Source organism: Periplaneta americana, chromosome 4 (assembly GCF_040183065.1).
Source record: "Periplaneta americana isolate PAMFEO1 chromosome 4, P.americana_PAMFEO1_priV1, whole genome shotgun sequence".
Classification (NCBI taxonomy): Eukaryota; Metazoa; Arthropoda; class Insecta; order Blattodea; family Blattidae; genus Periplaneta; species Periplaneta americana.
The window spans coordinates 199,507,647-199,527,936 of NC_091120.1; the positions used below are offsets into that span (position 1 = coordinate 199,507,647).

A 20,290-nucleotide genomic window follows, 5' to 3' on the forward strand; every position below is an offset into this window, starting at 1 on the left:
ATAAATCCCACTCAAGTGAACACTTATTCAAATAAGGTAGCTTGTCTGTTTACTCAAGTCTTTCCTCATATGCATTGTAATCAGCTGATTCGGTATACAATAGTGATGATTATGATTTGATTTAATTTAATTTATTGAGTTCTGTAATAAAAATGAAAATGAGTTTCGGCAAGCAAAAGATATATCAGAGATATGGAAAACACTTTAGAGATGTATAATGATCAACAATTTACCGTTTCGACAAGAACACTGTTGTGGATATTCTGGTGTCTCTCATTTCAATTCACAATACAACCATGAGGCTTACCGATTTCGCCAATGCTGAAAGTACTGGTTGCTTTGAGATTTTATGATACAGCAGCATTTCAGGTAGATTTAAGTGGCATTTTTTTTTCGAAAAGTATTCACGTCCCAACAAAGTGTTATTTGCATTTTTGTTTGTATTCTACCCAAAGAATAAGCTGTTAAAATTTGCGTAATTATATCATTTCCACTTTGTTTAGCATAAAAACAACTGAAAAATAAATTAAAATGATTTACTTACAGGAATATTTCCGGAGTTTGCATTAAACTCAACTGCAATTTTGTTCCATGTCAATTTCTTCTTTTGGAGAGAACAATTATAATTTTTTTCGACGATATCTCCATATTTCATAACCAGTTATCTTAGCTCACTTCTTTCTTTTCTGTAAAATGCTTCCTGCCGATTTAACAATTTGAAGGCGCTGGAAAACAATTGAATGTAGGAAAGCGCTCACGTCTAGCCAGGGTTGCCATATTTCTTTCGATGTCAAGGGAATGCTCAGGGCATATGAATGAACAGCGTCTCTGCAATACGATCTGAAATAAGTGCTAAGGAAATGCTCATTGCTTAAGTGTTTCCTCATTTTATAAGTGACGACTATGAATTCGACCCTTAAAAACTTGAGAAAATAAGTTATAGATTTTTTTTATTTTGAGATTGGTTACATTACGGTCGCTATATTAAGGAAGAAATATGTATGGTTTAAACAAAATATAATGCATCTTTATTGCAAATAATAGTGTATGTGGGCTATTCATTAACTAAATAGACAAATGACTGTAACGTAAAATAATGTACAGTCTTAGAAACAATTAATGGTGCACAGATATTTTCTAAGTCCCAGAAAGGAGGCACTGCGCATGATCAGAGGACGAACGACCAGGTTCACAAGCGAACCACTACTATTGAGGTATTAACATTCGTTGTTTCGTTATTTCTCGTCCTTAAGTAACTAGAACAAGTGCCAGGGAAAAGAATTTAGCTGAAATAAGTAGTGCGACAAAGAATTTAAATGAAACAAAACAAAAGAAGAAAAAAAAAAGGAAGAAAAAAATTCCAAAGAAATACATGACAGCAAAATCGAACATGCCACCGACTGCATGGGAAGCAGACGCTCTCTCCACTAGACTAAAACTGTCCGTGATAGAAATGGTCTGCATGAAGCGATGCAATACTCCAGGACTTACTTAAATCATGAAATTGCACATTAACTTGATTTAGTTTAAATTAATGAGACGCGTTTTGCATTAGTTGTGGAAATAAACCCTGTGATTTATAAATGAGTAATGAGGTGTGAAAATCGTTATTATTGTTCATGGCCGTCTTTAATTTTTGTTTTTCAGCTATTACCGTTACCATGGAAACAATTGAAGTTGGTTTGTTTTCGTTTTTTTTCATTTATTTGACAATTTTTGTACATTGATACTATCCATTGTGCTTAAATAATGTTTTCGCTGTTTGTTACAAAATAATTTCTGCAGATCTGTTTATAAATTTCCAGTCATTAAAATGCATCGGTTTAAAAATGTTGTATTATCAGACATGCTAAATATATGTTTATTCATGCTCTTTCAACTTCTTTCAACTACATTCCTTAATAAATAATATATATTATTTTTATTTTGTGTTAGAAGAAAATACTAATATTTGACCATTTTTTTAATTAATTTATTTTTTATCAATCTGTCAAAGGTAGAAAAGTGATTTTGCATCATATTGTAAATATGACATGCATAAATACACACAAAAAATTTCATCACAGAATTTAGATGTTTTGAGTTATGAGGGAAACGCTTCATCACTGCACAGTGAACTGCCACCATTTTTAATTAAGAAAAATATATATATATATAATTTTTTTGTCCACACCTGTGGAGTAACGGTTAGTGCGTCTGGCCGCGAAACCAGGTGGCCCGGATTCGATTCCCGGTCGGGACAAGTTACTTGGTTGAGATTTTTCTGGGGTTTTCCCTCAACTCAATAGACCAAATGCTGGGTAACTTTCGGTGTTGGATCCCGGACTCATTCCACCGGCATTATCACCTTCATCTCATTCAGACGCTAAATAACCTAAGATGTTGATAAAGCGTCGTAAAATAACCTACTAAATAAAATAAAAATATAGTTTTTTTAATGGTAAAAATATTTTATCATATAGCAGGATAACGTTTTACACATACTAATTTTTATTATTGCACAAGATACAGTAACTGAGGAAAAAAATGTTGAATGTTTTCAAAATTTTACTGCTGTAAGCTGTACCTAACCCCTTAAAGTAAGATGGACATGTATATTATGTTCTCCTACAAATTGCAAATACAGGTATTCGTGTAAAAAACGCTATACATTCGTTTTGGCTATAGGCTAAATGGAATTGTGTGGTTTCTCAAATAACCGATTCAATTATCATAAATTCAAAATTAATAATCCCAAATTCTTAGTTCCGAAACTTGTCTATTCTCAACAGCTGGGACCCGTTCCAAGGAGTGGTATGAAGCATGTTAACACAACATTATTAAAAGTGAGTCAGGCACTTTAAATTCCGCCCTCATGAATCAGTTATTAACGCCCTGCTCACCAGCCTGCGAAACACCCTGTCCCTCAGATTTCGGTAGGGTTCGCATGCTGTTAGTCATCTATTGATGGCGAAAACAAAAGACGAACCGATGACGTGTATGTGTCAATGATTCAGCCCGATTGTTGCTGGCGTATTGTTGCGTCATGCGTGCCATCTGGTGGGCCACGTGCGTGGCTTGTCACGTGGGTCTGCGGGAGGGATGGACGATGAGTCAACCCCCCCCCCTCTTCAAAACTGTCCCGATACGGTCCGATCTGAATAATTGTCTACCAATATGTCAATTCCGAAATACTTGAGACTTAATGCTTAGCGAGTCCCTTTGCAATACGTGTGAATAATAATTGATTTAGCATAGGGTGACTCGTACATTGGGTCACAATATCATATACACACATACATATCGATGGCTAAGAAGTGACACCTCGCATCTGCAAAAATGATCTTTTAGTTTCATTGCACTATTATTTACTTACTTACAAATGGCTTTTAAGGAACCCGCAGGTTCATTGCCGCCATCACATAAGCCCGCCATTGGTTCCTATCCTGAACAAGATTAATCCAGTTCCTAACATCATATCCCACCTCCCTCAAATCCATTTTTATATTATCCTCCCATCTACGTCCTGGCCTCCCCAAAGGTCTTTTTTACTCCGTCCTCCCAACTAACACTCTATATGCATTTTTGGATTCGCCCATAAGTGCTACATGCCCTGTCCATCTCAAACGTCTGGATTTAATGTTCCTAATTATGTCAGGTGACGAATACAATGCGTGCAGTTCTGTGTTGTGTAATTTTCTCCATTCTCCTGTAACTTCATCCCTCTTAGCTCCAAATATTTTCCTAAGCACCTCATTCTCGAACATCCTTAACCTCTGTTCCTCTCTCAAAGTACAAGTTTCACGACCATACAGAACAACCGGTAATATTATAACTGTTTTATAAATTCAGCTTTTTTTAAGCAGAGTGGATGACAAAAGCTTCTCAAACGAATAATAACAGGCATTTCCCATATTTATTCTGCGTTTAATTTCCTCCCGAGTATCATTTATATCTGTTACTGTTGCTCCAAAATATTTGAACTTTCCCACCTTTGCGAAGGATAAATTTCAAGTTACACTACTATTTGAATTAATTACATTATTATTATTATTATTAATATTATTATTAATATTATTATTATTATTATTATTATTATTATTATTATTATGTTTACAAGATTGAACAGTTAACTAATATTTTGTCCTCGAATAGAAGATCTTGCAAAGCAGAAACATGTTATATAAAAACTTTGTCTATTTTGAGAAAAATTAATTTTTAAAACATTAATTTGATTCACCTGCAAATTTACAGATACGAGGTATCACTTCTTAGGCATCGATATAGTTGTTCTCAGTGTGACCAGATTTTGAAAATAAAAAAAAAAACGGGACGTACAGACAGCAGTTTGAGATATGGAAAAACTTGCCACATCGTGGTAGAGAGGTGTTACAATTTTCCGAATGGTCAAAATCGAATTCCTGGATTTCCACCAAAAAAAGCCTTTCATCTATCCCTGTCTGCAGCGTCCCAGGTAGGAGCCAAGATCTCCATTACTGTCACTGCAACGAGAACGAAACTCTCCCTCATGTTCTTGGTTTCTTTTTGTCCCAAATGGGAACTATTAATAAATAACAGATACCACATGGTAAGAAGCAGCACTGCCAAATGCCTTAAAAAATTTGAGAACTTCGAAATCTATGAAGAAGTGCCATGTATATCAACTGACGGTTCCAACAAATGCACTGACATCATTGCAATAGACAGGAAGATGAACATTGGCTTTGTTATTGAACCAATTGATGCACAGAGCAAAGAAGTAGATGTGAAAAGAAGAGACACTATGAACCTTGGTTCAAATACCTGGAAGAAAAGTACAACATACCTGAAAATCGTTGGGAGGTGATTCGGGTTATTATTTGGAGCATGTGGAACTATTTCAAAATTTTGTGTAAATTTTTTCCATAGATTTCATATCGATACACAAATTCTTCAGGATCTATCTACACAAATTTAAAATTCCTCTTTATTAATATTGTAAATCACCATTTATACAGTTTTACAAATGAATAAATATATAATTCAGTTAAAGGAATGACTTGGAGCAACAGTGACATAAATGGCACTCGGGAGGAAATTAAACGTAGAATAAATATGGGAAATACCTGTTATTATTTGGCTGAGAAGCTTTTGTCATCTAGTCTGCTGTCAAAAAATCTGAAAGTTAGAATTTACATAAACAGCTATATTACCAGTTGTTCTTTATGGTTGTGAAACTTAGATTCTCACTTTGAGAAAGGAACAGAGATTAAGGGTGTTTGAGAATAAGGTTCTTAGGAAAATATTTGGGGCTAAGAGGGATGAAGTTATAGGAGAATGGAGAAATTTACACAACGCAGAACTGCACGCATTGTATTCTTTACCTGACATAATTAGGAACATTAAATCCAGACGTTTGAGTTGGGCAGGGCATGTAGCACATATGGGCGAATCCAGAAATGCATGTAAAGTGTTAGTTGGGAGGCCGGAGGTAAAAGATCTTTGGGGAGGCCGAGACGTAGATGGAAGGATAATATTAAAATGGATTTGAGGGAGATGGGATATGATGATAGAGAATGGATTAATCTTGCTCAGGATAGGGACCAATGGCAGTCTTATGCGAGGGCAGCAATGAACCTACGGGTTTCTTAAAAGCCATCTGTAAGTAAGTAAAGGAATGGCTACTAAAAAGCAAAGAAAAAAACTTAACTACACAGAAATAATGTTTTGTACATAAACAAATTAGTTATGTGGTTATAACCACAAGATACCCCTTATTATAGGGCAGCTATCCCTTCCTGGATTATCTCTCTACAATTTATAATTGATAAAAATGTCCCTAAGTTAGGTTTCCTGGTGACATTTAATAGAGATGTTGGCTCGCAAATAACATTAGAATATCCTTCATCATTCTTTCTGCCAGTTACCACCATTTGGTTCTGTAACTGTATAGAGGATATATTTATGTTGAATCCAGTATGTATCTACTGTACACCAGTGGGCCAAAAGAAAGAAGCAGCTGAAACTTTTGCATGGAGCAATGTAATACAGTACTGAACCTGAGTGTTGTGCAACTTTTCGACTTTTCAAGCACCATACCAAAACACCATCTGGTGTCACAGACATATGCTATTTTATGTTTTCTCCTTTATATCCTCAAATGTGACATTAGAACAGGCTGAATGTAGCCTATATTGTCGAAAATACGATTATAAACTTCCTTGAATTTTAGGGATGTTGATACCACTCGGAATCTGATTTTATATATATATACAGTATCCCATTGTCCCAGGAATTGCAAATGATCCTTTGAATCTGTGAGATATTACGACTTACAGTATCTTCTGATGGAACATAAAAAAACTGAAAGCCTGCTATGTGTTCATATGCAAATTAAAAAATGTTCAACTGGACGTTGTGAACTGGCATTAGATACAAGTCTTTGACTGTTCCACCAAGTCCATTACATGCACCCACGCCATGAACTTGGTGCAAAGAAATGCCATTTAGCCTCTATACTAAGGAAGTTTCTTTTTATATTTGTGAAATTTTTATCGTTTTTGTTCTAGCAGCACCATCAGAAAAATAAAGTATCTTTTGTAATTAAGAATACTTTCCAATAAGATACTGTTAGGCCTACAACTTGTTGGAAGTAATGGACAGTTACAGTACTATGTTCCATATTGCTACTGATACATATGGGATGACTGTATTCAATGTGAGCCACGAAAGGGTGCAATGTCGAGTGAGCATTAACCCAAGGAAAATCTTGAACAGCATGTTGGGCAAGAAATAAAATCGCCTAAAAACTGGATTATTGTTTGGCAATGTAATGGTGGTTACAGAGGTGGCATAGTTTGTCAATTAATTTTTCAATAAACTCGTCACACATGTCCATACATGTCACAAATATAAATCTATATGTGTTGACCCATAATTTGTACACTATCTGATCTAACTCATATTTCTCCAAAATTTTCTAATATCACCTTCACAACTTAAATGACATAACCCCCATCATACAGTCTTCAGATTTGTCATCACATCATCATTTGAAGTTGTTTTGCACTATGCAAAGATTTGAATTGTGGTAATATCAACTTCCAGATTACTGCTAGAAATGTTTTATATCAGGAATGATAATACAATGTACTGCTATTACCATGAGAAATATCCTCGAGTACTACTCTGGCTAATGTTACTATGATTTTGAACTTTGGAATCATTATTATATAGTAATTACTTGTATTTACTAAAGTTATACAGTTATTATGCTGCTCTTTGGTATTAGGATTTTTTTAAATTGAAAAAAAAAATGTAATTCTTAAAAACTTTATAAAAAACGAACCACTCAGAAATGGAAAACGAAATTTAGGACACAAACTACTAAAACAGTGCTGAATATGAGGAAAAAATACGAAATCTCAAATCTCAACCAGACATCGCCAAATATAGTCCTGAAAACTTGAAAAAGCAAAACAAAAAAACAATTTTGACCAATTTTGCAAACTGATATATGCCGTGGATAGAAGTATATGAGAGGTAACTGTCCTGAAAAGAACAAGTTTCTATCTTAGGCCTGTATCTATCCTATTGAAAAAAATGTTATAAATTACCAAATTTCAGCACTTTTTCGTTATCTTATGTGACACTCCTATGGACAACCATTGAAGTTTGGGAACATACCTATTTGCCTAATTTGTACTGTAGAAAAAGCTACTTCAAATTATATATGAGTAAAATAATTATCATTATTCAATATCACGTTTTTGTATCACAATGCTAATTTTCAAAATTTTGGACAGCCCTGCCACGCAAACTATTTACATTTCACGATTTTCCTTTCAGAAATATGCATGTTATAATCAATTCACGGAAAAAAAAAAAAAAAGTTAATTTTGATGACAGTCGTGCAACACTTTTTTTTTTTCAAATTGATTGAGTTCACACGGAATGACTCGAAAGTCAAATTATAAACAAAGAAATTCTTGGAGATACCAGACAGTGAAATCATCAAAGGTAGATAAATGCACATACTGGTTTTCCTTTCATTAAAAGATATTCTCCTTAAAGATTACTCATAATAACTACAGTACTAAATTGAAGGTCAGTTCATAATATTGGTTATCTAAAAATATGTTTCTCACTAACTTTGCACTGTACAGACAATTTTCAAAGTAATAAAGTCTAGATGTACGAAATGAAGGATACAGGGAAAGAACGAGCTTTGTCCACTTTAGCACATTGTTCAGGAAAGCAGTCTGAAGTCTGTCTTTCCTTGTATACCCAATCTACTCATTTTGGGGGGGGGGGAAGGACATAGCTCGCTCTTTCTCTGTGCCCTTCAAATATGAAAAATGCGATATTCTAAAATTGAAGGCAGTCTTGACTACGTGTTGGCATCACATGCTACTAATTACCATATTATTTTACGATTATTATTTTACCACTTTTATTATTATCAATTATTATCATTATCATCATTATCATTATTATTATCATTATTATTATTATTATTGTCACCCTTTATTGCTAATCTTGAAGTCATTAAAATGCATGACCGTACAAAAACAAAACTAGATGAAAGAAAAAAAATCATTTTTGAAAGATTGCAATATTGTGCCTTTCAATCTCATAAAAAGTTCAAATCGCAACAAAATCAGCATTTCTTTACTGAAATATTGAAGCACATTTAAATTGATCACACCATAAAATCACTGCTACCTCCTTCTTATGGGAGTCTTCAACAATATAATCAATTGTGAACATCGGAATATGTTTCAAAAACATTTAATTAGATCTATAATGATTTAATAAAACTATTTGTCTACTACAAACACCACTAAAATTATTATGCTACAACTTACCGAGAATGGGGCGAATGTATATGTGTAATAATATATAAATTGTGAAGAAAGTTTGGAAGTTCAAGTTCACATTTTTAATTTCGCACAAAATATTCTACTCTACATTGTTTCGGCAAATGAAAACAGCCGATAGAGGGCAGCAGTATACAACAAATCTTTCCTGTCCTCTCACGTCAGTTTCAGGAACTAATATCTGCCCACCACGAAGTTCCTCCCTATCGTTGTTAGAAAGATACTTACTTACTGGCTTTTAAGGAACCCGGAGGTTCATTGCCGCCCTCACATAAGCCCGCCATTGGTCCCTATCCTGAGCAAGATTAATCCAGTCTCTATCATCATATCCCACCTCCTTCAAATCCATTTTAATATTATCTTCCCATCTACGTCTCGGCCTACTATTATTTTATTATTGTGGTTCCAAAAGGTACAGGAAATAATAAGACCTAACGGGATACAACCTAGGCGCTATCAGATCACGGTAGTAACAAAAAATATATATACATATATTCATATATGAGGCCTCGCCGTCCTCATTGAATAATCATTAATTGTAAGTAGCCATACTGTAAATATCTATTAATAGAAAAAAATATATACCGTAAAGAAGTTTTTAACAAAAAAAAATCGCAGTTTTAATGTCAGCCTTTCCCTATAACAATACGGCACTGCATTTGTCTGAGTATAATGTAGGTCTACCCGTTCAATTGCAGACTGCTGAGGTTGCTATTGTACAAGAATATGATTTCTTGGGTGAGAAGAAACTGTCTACTGAAAAATACACTGGAAAGAATGGTGAACGGGAGAAGAGTTCAGGGCAGAAGATATCAGATGATAGACGACATTAACACCAAATAAAATTTTAATATCTGGGCTTTTCTATTTTTAAAGCCTTGTGATAAAACATTCTGACACTAAAACTGGATTTCATTCTAATTTAAACGCTATAATCAAAGAATCAACACAAAACGTTCTTATTTAAACTTGTAATGTGAATAGAGCTCGTATTATATTAATTTTATTTGTTCACTGCTTTTACTAAAGTCCCGTATTTAATATAACGCGAATTTTATTTGTGTCAGAAAATTACAGCTGTACCAAACTCGTTGTCTCGAAATTCGTATACTGGCTGCAAAGTGAATATTTTGTTATGCAATAATAATGTTTCTACAAATTTAGAGTTTAATGGTTTGGTCAGCACTTTCTACACTTCTTGTTGTGCTGGCAACCCTGCATTTCAGAAATTGCCAATATGGCGGCGTTAGCATGTGGTAAGGTTAAGTTTATATATATTATTGTGGTTTTTGGTACCGGTACTAGAAATAGTCAACTGTGCGAAGACAGGTCTGAACTTTACACTTAATTGTTAATTATTTTGTTATCTAATTGGTGTTTTATTTACAGCTGCAACAATGCAGTCGCTTTTGCGGAGACATTCAATCGTACCCAAGGTTTTAAGATTTTCAACACAACTTCAGCCGAAAGTTGACACAGAAAAGGCACAGTCTTCACCGGAAGGTATGATAATTTCATGTAAAGAAATTATGGTGATAATTTAAAATCCGTTACGTTGGAAAATAGTCATTTTCATCATACTTCTGTAGTTTCAGTATTCATTTTGAGGTTAAAATGGACCATGTGTGTTTACTGTCATTGTAATTTTCTGAAGCAATATGAACACAACCTAAAACACAGTATTGTCAAGGTTTGCATTAGTCTGTAATACCGCTGTTAATAATTGACGCCAAAACTTAATATCTGTTGGTGCTCAGCCATTCTTTTACATACACCTCATACTTTAAAAGAAGAATTATGTAGACGATGCTGTGAAGATATGTAAGCAATTTAGTAATATTTCTGAATATTTTATAGCTTAATGTGTTCGCAGAATCTTTGTGAAGTCTTAATTTTCCTAGTAAAATAAAGTAAAAACATGTTTTACGTGTTATTTGTCACATTCGTTACAAAAAATATCATTATTTAAAATAATCATGGAACTTATCAACTTTAAGGTGCGATTATTCAAAGGGATTAACATAATTTTAAGCTGATATAAAATTAAGTGTTGGTGTGGATAGGCCTATCATTTTTGTCACATCCGTTACAGCGCAAAAACTGCAATAAAATTAAAATCTTCAAAGCAATAATGATGAAAATTCACGTACGAGTAAGAAAGACCGCAAAGTGACAATAAAACATCCAAAAAAAAATCTATTTCAAAAATTAACTTCTAAAACTGTGCATATGTCACATCTGTTACTAAAAGAATGACTATGATATCAGGTCCCCTTATAGTCATTCACCAGTAATATGCATTAGACACATAAAATAACACAGAAGCAGCAGATATTGAGTTTTTCCCCAAAATTGACACATGCTGATTGTTCTTATAGAGTGAATCAATTATCACTATTTTCTTCAATCATCACAGGGATAGGCAAGCCTGTTTTAATACCATAGCACATATGGACCCAAGGAATTTAGCGGTCCCTTTTACCCTGAACCTAAGCCTATATTGTTAATATTGTAGTCGACCTGGTTGGCACGTTGGTATAGCGCTGGCCTTCTATGCCCAAGCTTGCGGGTTCGATCCCGAGCCAGGTCGATGGCATTTAAGTGTGCTTAAATGCGACAGCCTCATGTCAGTAGATTTACTGGCATGTAAAAGAACTCCTGCGGGACAAAATTCCGGCACATCCGGCGACGCTGATATAACCTCTGCAGTTGCGAGTGTCGTTAAATAAAACATAACATTTTTTTTAATATTGTATACCAACCTAAAAAAAATATTTTAGTGTTCAGTTGTTGCTATGTTTAAGGTGTCCTATTGCTTCCAGAAGCAAACCATTGTTCTACAGTGAAATCACCGGGTTGGTGGTTTACATAATTTGTTTTTGTTTTTTTTTTTTTTTTTAATAGCAAATTTGTCTCTAACATCTTCATAGTTTAACTTTGCAGTTCCATCACTTTCAGTTGAGTTGCAAGTACAGAAGAATGTACTAAACGTTTTTGGGTTTGAGATGAACATAAATAATTTTTAACCCTTGCAAGTATTGAAAATGAGCAGTTTGTAGCATAGAGAGAATTAGAGCATCTAAAATGAAATATATGAAGAAAAAAAACTGGACAATATAATTGGCCACATTGTAAGAAATATGACGAAATTCTAGGTCAATTAAAAGTTACGCCAGTTTTAGTTAAATTCAGGAATACAAAAAAATACTAAATTGGTTTACACATGAATGGGTTATTTATGAAAGTGCCTAAGTCTTGAATACTAAATTGTTAGCTTGTAAGCGGAAATTTTGAAATTAAGGCTGAAATAAAAATTGTATCATAAATTCTACAAAGCATTTAGAGTGTGAAACTTGATCTCTTCATATCTAAATCGATGTATCTACACCAAAAGTGCAGTTATTATATTACAAACTCATTTTCACAAAATAATGACTTAGGCTCTTTCATAAATAACCCATTCACATGTCCTGTGGATGTCACGAGAATATCTCCAAAAAATAATGAAATATTATCAACTTAGACAAGACAACAAGGAAGATCTCTAAAACTGCTATTAGCTATTAAACAATAGAGACTGGAACAGATCAACCAGTGGTCCAAATCCATGTATAATAGGTAATTATTCCCTTCGATGATAGAGTCTTTTTTTTTCTGATCCATCTTTATTATTATGAACTTTTTGAACCAACAGATATTCACAAATAGCAAGAATGCTTGCTTATAATGTTAGCATGACACAAGATCAATAACTCTCCTCAGACTACAAAAAAGAAAGACAAATATCCATTTATTGTCAGATGGGATATATTATGCTAAGTTTTACTGCTAGATGGCAGAAGCGTTCCATGCAGCGCAACATGTTGTAGGGCTATATTATGTCATATGCTGTAATTGATTACGTTTCCCACTTGTTGGTTTCCTGGGCGTGTCAAAATTATATTTACAATTATTTTGTATAACCTAGTATAATTTAACATAATTCAGTATTTTCTTACCTCATAATTTAATTTCATTTACAATAAATAATAGCATAGGCCTAAACCTGTATAATATTGAGCGATTCCCCGAGATGGGTGGGGAAATCTGCAGTATGCAGAATATAGATACGAGTAAACTGAATGTTTGTGAACCTAAACGAGAACTTTGAGAACGAGATGTACGAATAAAAAAAATATAAACTATATCGTAGGTGAATATTGCCCTCTTTAATCATTGGTATTTAAGTACCTTAGGTACTCTAAAAACAAGGTATGCAGCCACCAATGTTTTTTTTTTTATAGGGAAGGGACTATCGAGATTGAATTCCTCGTATTTTTTTCTATGTTGCAGTAAGGTGAAGTACAATGTTCGATAGGTTGATGTGATATGATCACAGTAGTATCATGATTATTCGTGTATTTTGTAGGTTAACGTGCAGTTTTGAATACAATGTAGAATGAAAGAGTGATGGAACGGAGAAAAATTCTCTCCGGCGCCGGGATTTGAACCCGGGTTTTCAGCTCTACATGCTGATGCTTTATCCACTAAGCCACGCCGGATACAACCCCGTCGCCGGTTAGAATCGTCTCAGATTAAGCTCCATCTCTTGGGTTCCCTCTAGTGGCCGCCCTCTGCACTACGTCATAGATGTCTATGAACGCAGGTCCGAAGTCCATACATGTGTTGAGGTGCACTCGAATCAGTGACTGGTTGGCTGGGATCCGACGGTATAGGTGCCGTCTTAAATCACAAAGTGATTTATTACGCATATCATATATGTTGATGTACCGAAGTACATATGATACTTCCATGCAGATACTCTGCGTCATCATATGATGAAAGAGTGATGGAACGGAGAAAAATTCTCTCCGGCGCCGGGATTTGAACCCGGGTTTTCAGCTCTACGTGCTGATGCTTTATCCACTAAGCCACGCCGGATACAACCCCGATGCTGGTTAGAATCGTCTCAGATTAAGCTCCATCTCTTGGGTTCCCTCTAGTGGCCGCCTCTGCACTACGTCATAGATGTCTATGAACGCAGGTCCGAAGTCCATACATGTGTTGAGGTGCACTCGAATGAGTGACTGGTTGGCCGGGATCCGACGGTATAGGCGCCGTCTTAAATCACAAAGTGATTTATTACGCATATCATATATGTTGATGTACCGAAGTACATATGATACTTCCATGCAGATACTCTGCGTCATCATATGATGAAAGAGTGATGGAACGGAGAAAAATTCTCTCCGGCGCCGGGATTTGAACCCGGTTTTCAGCTCTACGTGCTGATGCTTTATCCACTAAGCCATGCCGGATACAACCCCGATGCCGGTTAGAATCGTCTCAGATTAAGCTCCATCTCTTGGGTTCCCTCTAGTGGCCGCCCTCTGCACTATGTCATAGATGTCTATGAATGCAGGACCGAAGTCCATACACGTGTTGAGGTGCACTCGAATGAGTGACTGGTTGGCCGGGATCCGACAGTATAGGCGCCGTCTTAAATCACAATGTAGAATGATTTTGAAAATTTGAAGTTAAACATGGTTTTAATAATTAGTCTACAGTACATTAAAAACATTATTCACAAAATGGATTTCAGTACAGATCGTCCTGGACAATGAAATCCCAGATTATAGAGAGTTTACTGCAGGCGTAAACTTCGGAGACTCCTACAACTACTGCATATAATCTAAGCTAATATAGCTCGCTGTCGAGGTTGCATATGTTTTTATTGATTTTTCTTTTCCCTTCTCCAAAACGAAACTATAGCCAGCAATTCATTACTTGAAGTAGTTACTTTTGTTTAATAGCTAGCACTTTCGAGGCGCAATTTAATTGGTTATTTTTTAAGGTTTAAAGCATATATTCAAAATATTTCGGGACCTGAATGAAGACAAAAAGCTTTCCCTGCTTTTTATATGTAGGAATATAACAAAAATGTGGCATTTTGAGTTGTTTTTAAGAGTGTTTAATATACTAATACACTACGTATATCCTCAATGTTGTTGTTGTTTTCTAATGCCAGGCGTTTGACAATAAAGTCATTTGACCTCTTGCACTCCAATATTTTTCAAAGATATTATCATGGTCAGCCACTGAAGCACAGATTTTGAGGTGTTCCAAATCCATTTCTTGGTTTGAGTTTCACAACGGGCAGTTGATTCTGTACCATTAAAGTAGTTGCCGCCCAGAGATCCTATTCGGGGACTATTTTACCTCTGGATAATTTTACCTTAATGGTACTCATTTCATATTGGAGTGGTTAAATGGCAAGTTGTAGCCGATTTAAGCGAACACCATATTTTAACGTTTTGGTGGCTATTTCATTTACACACAACCCCCAGAGTGTCTGGAGGACCACACCTGCTGTGGTTTATATACCTCAATGTTTATATACCGAAAAACAAATGCACACGCAAAGCGCATCCCTCAAAGTACACGTGCGCTATCTGTTGGTGCTAGTTCAGGATATCCCTATAGTGTGGTGACCTGTTTTAGCTGAATTTAAAGAATGAAGACATTATTACAAAAACAGCCCTAGTCACTTTTAATGAAACTGAGTTAAGAACATATTTGCTACTATTTCAAATGTTCATAGACTCCAAAAATAACACATGTCTGGTGCAATAGCCATAAGGATAAACACCAGTTGTACGGAAACAGCTGACATGTGTTGTTCTATTTATTTTCATTGTTCTCCTGAAAAGTAGCAATTTTGACAAGGGTTGTTTTTGTAATAATGTCTTCAGATGTATTTTGCTCATTTCTTTGTGTCATTAGGCACTGTGACACCAGAACTGGATCCCCTGCAGCACCCAGACTTCTTCAGGGTCCATGAACTCTTCACAGTGCGCGACCTGTTCAATGCGCGAGTGCACCTGGGTCACCGAGAAGGTTCACTGGACGAAAAGATGAAGCCTTTCATCTTTGGTTCAAGACTGGGACACCTGATATTCGACCTGGACATCACAGCGTATCACCTGCGGGAGGCTCTCAACTTCACAGCCCACATCGCTGCCAGGGACGGCATCATACTCTTCCTTGCTCGAAATGCCCAGAATGCTCATCTGGTTGAGCGAACCGCTCATGAGTGTCAGGAGTTCGCACACACCCGTTACTGGTGCGGAGGCGTGTTCACCAATGCAGACAAGCAGTTTGGAGCTGTGACAAGGCTCCCAGATCTGTGCATATTCCTCACCACGCTCAACACTGTCCTGACGCAGCATGTCGCAGTGCGGGACTCTGCCAAGATGTGCATTCCCACTGTTGGCATCGTCGACACAAACTGTAACCCCAACCTGGTGACGTATCCCGTGCCAGGAAATGATGACACACCGTGTGCCATTGAACTGTATTGCAAGTTGTTCAAAGAGGCCATCAGGAGAGGCAAGGAGTACAAATTGAAGAAGGAGAAAGAGACTTCAGAATGAGGTGACTCAAAAGTGTAACAAAAAAAAGTGAAAGAGTATAAAATAGTGTAAAATGATTGTTACAAGTCAGTTACAAATCCTATCCTCCTTGATTGAGCCAAGTCCTGCTGTATCCAACCTGGGAGTCCGTGAGTGATTCGAAATTACGATTGCCAAGTTTTCTATATTGTACAACATGTCCTGTGTTTGAGACCTGAAAAACTTGTGCACAAAAAATCCTATATTTAAGAACATTCTGTCACAGATGGTCAATGTTTTCTTAAATATTCTTTTTCCTTACTAGTTGTGCGGATATCACATTGTAGAATTATGATAAGAAACAATGCTTTTTTTTTTTTTTTACCATCAGTATCTTTAGTAGAAACATAATGAACCAAATATATTTAAACCTCTAGCAGTGTTTGTTTCAGTTAAAAGTAATTTTATTCCAAGTAATAGCTGTGTATGATTATTGGTACATCAATTCTGCAGTGCTCGGGAAAAGTGACATAAGTCAGTTTCCACAAACCTTTTTTGATAATGTATTGACAACTTACACTGGTTTATGTCGATTTGATTTTTTTCTGTATGAATTATTGTGATGGGAGGAATACTTATGTATTTTTTTCCAAGCGAGCAGATGTTCCGTAAGTTGTCAATAAATTATCAAAAAAGGTTTGTGGAAACTGACTTGTCACTTTTCCCGAGCACTGCAGAATTGTTGTTGGATTGCGTGCAGTATATGTGAAGACGCGAAAAATGTTTCGAAACAAAATGAGTTATGTCTGCGTGAAACAAACAGAACATTATATTTGTATGAACACAAACTTTTGAATTACATCTTCCCAATTTGAATCCCAGATATCATTACTGAGTCTTCTGAATATTAGTAATATTATAAAAATAAACTGATGGTTAATAATATAACAGCATTAATGATATAAGACCAAAGTATTTTTTTCCTAAACTATGCTTTAACATGCTAATATATAGGAACCTGAAAATTTCGCACTTGCGAAATTCGCAAATTTTTTAATTTTGGGGTAGGAAGTATTTTTCTTCATCTCTAAGATGATTTAGCATGATTTTCTAGCAGAATTGAAAGTGCGAAAAAATGCGAATTTACATCAACATACTTATGTCCAGTGTACATTTTCTGCTTTGGTCTTCTTGAACAAGAAGTAAAAGTAAATTTAATGTTGAGCCGAACTTGCGACGTAGAGTATTTATTGAACCAGTCTTCTGAAAACTGACTGTCCAAGGCAATATCAGGTATTCCATTAACAACCTTGTGATAAGTGTAAAGAAAACTAATAAAATTTCATTTTTCTTAGAAAACCATAATGAAACGTAAAATATAGCTATTTGTATTTATGTATTTTCAGACCAAAACAAATTTGTTAAGGATATTTAATTCACTACGTTATCCAAATATTTAATGAGTAGAACATGTTTATGAGCCAGAATTATGCAAAACACTTCAGGGAGTCCACCAAAGTTAAGTATGGACTTTAAAGGGGTCTGCGGCACTTGAAAGATTCAGAGTCACTAATTTAGTCCATAGCTTTTGTCAAAGAGAAATGCGCCTCCTTAGTGTAATTCTTCTGCAGAATCTCCTTCCTCTACCTATCAATTACCAACGTAAAATGTGAGATGGCTACAACAGTGCATTAGAATATACAGGTAAGTTAAGTATCAGACGATTTTTATGTTCTAAGTATTTGTTGTTGTTTTCTAATGCCAGGCGTTTGACAATAAAGTCATTTGACCTCTTGCACTCCAATATTTTTTAAAGATATTATCATGACCAGCCACTGAAGCACAGATTTTGAGGTGTTCCGAATCCATTTCTTGGTTTGAGTTGCACAATGGCCAGTTAGGGGACTGATATATTCCAATTCTATGCAGGTGTTTGGCCAAACAATCATGGCCTGTTGCCAATCTAAATGCAGCTACAGACGATTTTCGTGATAAATCGGGAATTAATTGTGGATTTTGATGCAGAGAGTTCCATTTTTTCCCTTGGGATTGTGTTATCAAATTTTGTTTGTTGAAGTCTAAGTATGTAGATTTAATAAATCTCTTCACAGAGTAATACGTACATTTAGTAACAGGTCTGTAAGTAGCAGTGCTGCCCTTCTTTGCTAAAGCATCCGCATTCTCGTTTCCCAGGATTCCACAATGGGATGGTATCCATTGGAATACAATTCTTTTATTGAGTGATATTAATTGAGAGATCATTTTAGTTATTTCTGCTGTTTGAGATGAAGGTGTGTGTTTAGAGACGATTGATAGAATAGCTGCTTTGGAGTCTGACAATATAACTGCATTCTTAAATTTATTGATGTGGCATAGAAGATTCCTGAGACATTCACTTATTGCAATGATTTCTCCATCAAAACTTGTTGTTCCATATCCAAGAGATCTATGAAGTGAGAAGAGACAGCACGTAACACCTGCACCGGCACCTTGTTCTCTGGAGATCAAGGATCCGTCGGTGTATAAATGAAGCCAGTTTTGTGGAGGGTACCTAATATTAATTGTATCTAAAGACAATTGTTTCAGTAGTTCAGTGTTTACTTCTGATTTCAGTATGTCTTCCGTTAAATTTAGATTATATTCTATATTTAATAGCGTTAAAGGGTTTGGTTTAATTTGTAAGTTTTCTTTTAAATTCGGGATATTGATTTTCTGTTTTAATTCTTGAACATTGGATATGAAACTTTTTTGAGTTTTCAATCTACAGAGAGGACTGTATGAATGCCAATTGTTTCCTGGTAATCTGATAAGTTTTTCATATTGAATCAGTGCTTTTTCTTCTATTGTCATTTTGATGCTGTTAATATTAGTGAGGAATCTCATAGAATCTGTTGGCGTTGTTTTGATTCCACCAGTAATGAGTCTGAGAGCTTGGTTTTGAACATATTCTATGTCGTTTATGAAAGGTGAAGTAATTAAAATTTCTCCGCAGTATGTCAGCACTGGCTGTATAAACATTTTGTATGTAGTGTTCAAAGTATTCATAGAGCATCCCCATTTCTTTCCTGCAAAAGTATTTGTGGCTGCTAACTAAATCCACGTGTTTATCACTATAACTTTATACACCTCAGAAAAGCCAGAAGTCGAAAAAAATACTTGATTCCTTCAGTGTAGCTTTTCTGGAGAATTACCGAAATTATAGTATATCATGTGCATCATTTCCTGGTTAATTGACTAGTAGATACTGAATATGAACAAAATCCATCCACTACTGCAGAAGAAATTGCTATCCTCAGACACATTACTTTTCCAAAACGACTTATTCTGGTATCTAGGATGTTGAATACATTCTTTCCACGAAAATCTCGCAATCGATTTTTTTTTAATACTACAATACTTACATTAAAAAAAAAAAAAAAAAAAAAAAATTGACAGGTTTCAAAATGTCTTACCAAGGAAAAAAGCAACGGCATACTATCATGTCTATCATTAATTTCCCTAGCTCTATCTAGTAACTGCCAGAGCACCAATACAATCCTTATGGTCTGCAGCAATCTGATAAGCTCTCCGATCACCTATGATCATTCTGGTTAGGACTAAAGAAAAAGAAAGATTCTTATGTCAGAGTGAGGAAGTACTGGGAGATGAAGATTGCTAAGACCATGGCAGAATGGCTAGAGATGCACGGAAGATTGGTGTTGGTAGCCAGATGAAAATGGTGAAGAACTGGGATTGGCAGAGAAGACTTGGGAGACCAAGGTTGGGCTGTTAAACATAATAACGTACTTACTTACTGGCTTTTAAGGAACCCAGAGGTTCATTGCCGCCCTCACATAAGCCCACCATTGGTCCCTATCCTGAGCAAGATTAATCCAGTCTCTACCATCATAATCCACCTCCCTCAAATCCATTTTAATATTATCTTCCCATCTATGTCTCGGCCTCCCTAAAGGTCTTTTTCCCTCCGGCCTCCCAACTAACACTCTATATGCATTTCTGGATTCGCCCATATGTGCTACATGCCCTGTCCATCTCAAACGTCTGGATTTTATGTTCCTAATTATGTCAGGCGAAGAATACAAT

General features: G+C 35.5%; 1 protein-coding gene and 1 non-coding gene across 2 annotated transcripts; one reads left to right on the forward strand and one right to left on the reverse strand.

Moving 5' to 3' along the window:
- The first annotated feature begins 9,946 nt into the window (after positions 1-9,946).
- mRpS2 (mitochondrial ribosomal protein S2) lies at positions 9,947-17,083 on the forward strand. Its single transcript, XM_069824593.1, has 3 exons — positions 9,947-10,093; positions 10,227-10,340; positions 15,600-17,083. The coding sequence occupies exons 1-3, from the start codon at positions 10,075-10,077 to the stop codon at positions 16,247-16,249; spliced, it is 783 nt and encodes a 260-aa protein (XP_069680694.1). The 5' UTR covers positions 9,947-10,074; the 3' UTR covers positions 16,250-17,083.
- TRNAY-GUA (transfer RNA tyrosine (anticodon GUA)) lies at positions 13,307-13,378 on the reverse strand. Its single transcript has one exon. It is a non-coding gene; the product is annotated as a tRNA-Tyr (tRNA).
- Positions 17,084-20,290: the final 3,207 nt, after the last annotated feature.

Coding starts and splice junctions, on each gene's coding strand:
- mRpS2 (XM_069824593.1), top strand. Junction 10,341..15,599: donor GGCACAGTCTTCACCGGAAG/GTATGATAATTT, acceptor TTGTGTCATTAG/GCACTGTGACACCAGAACTG.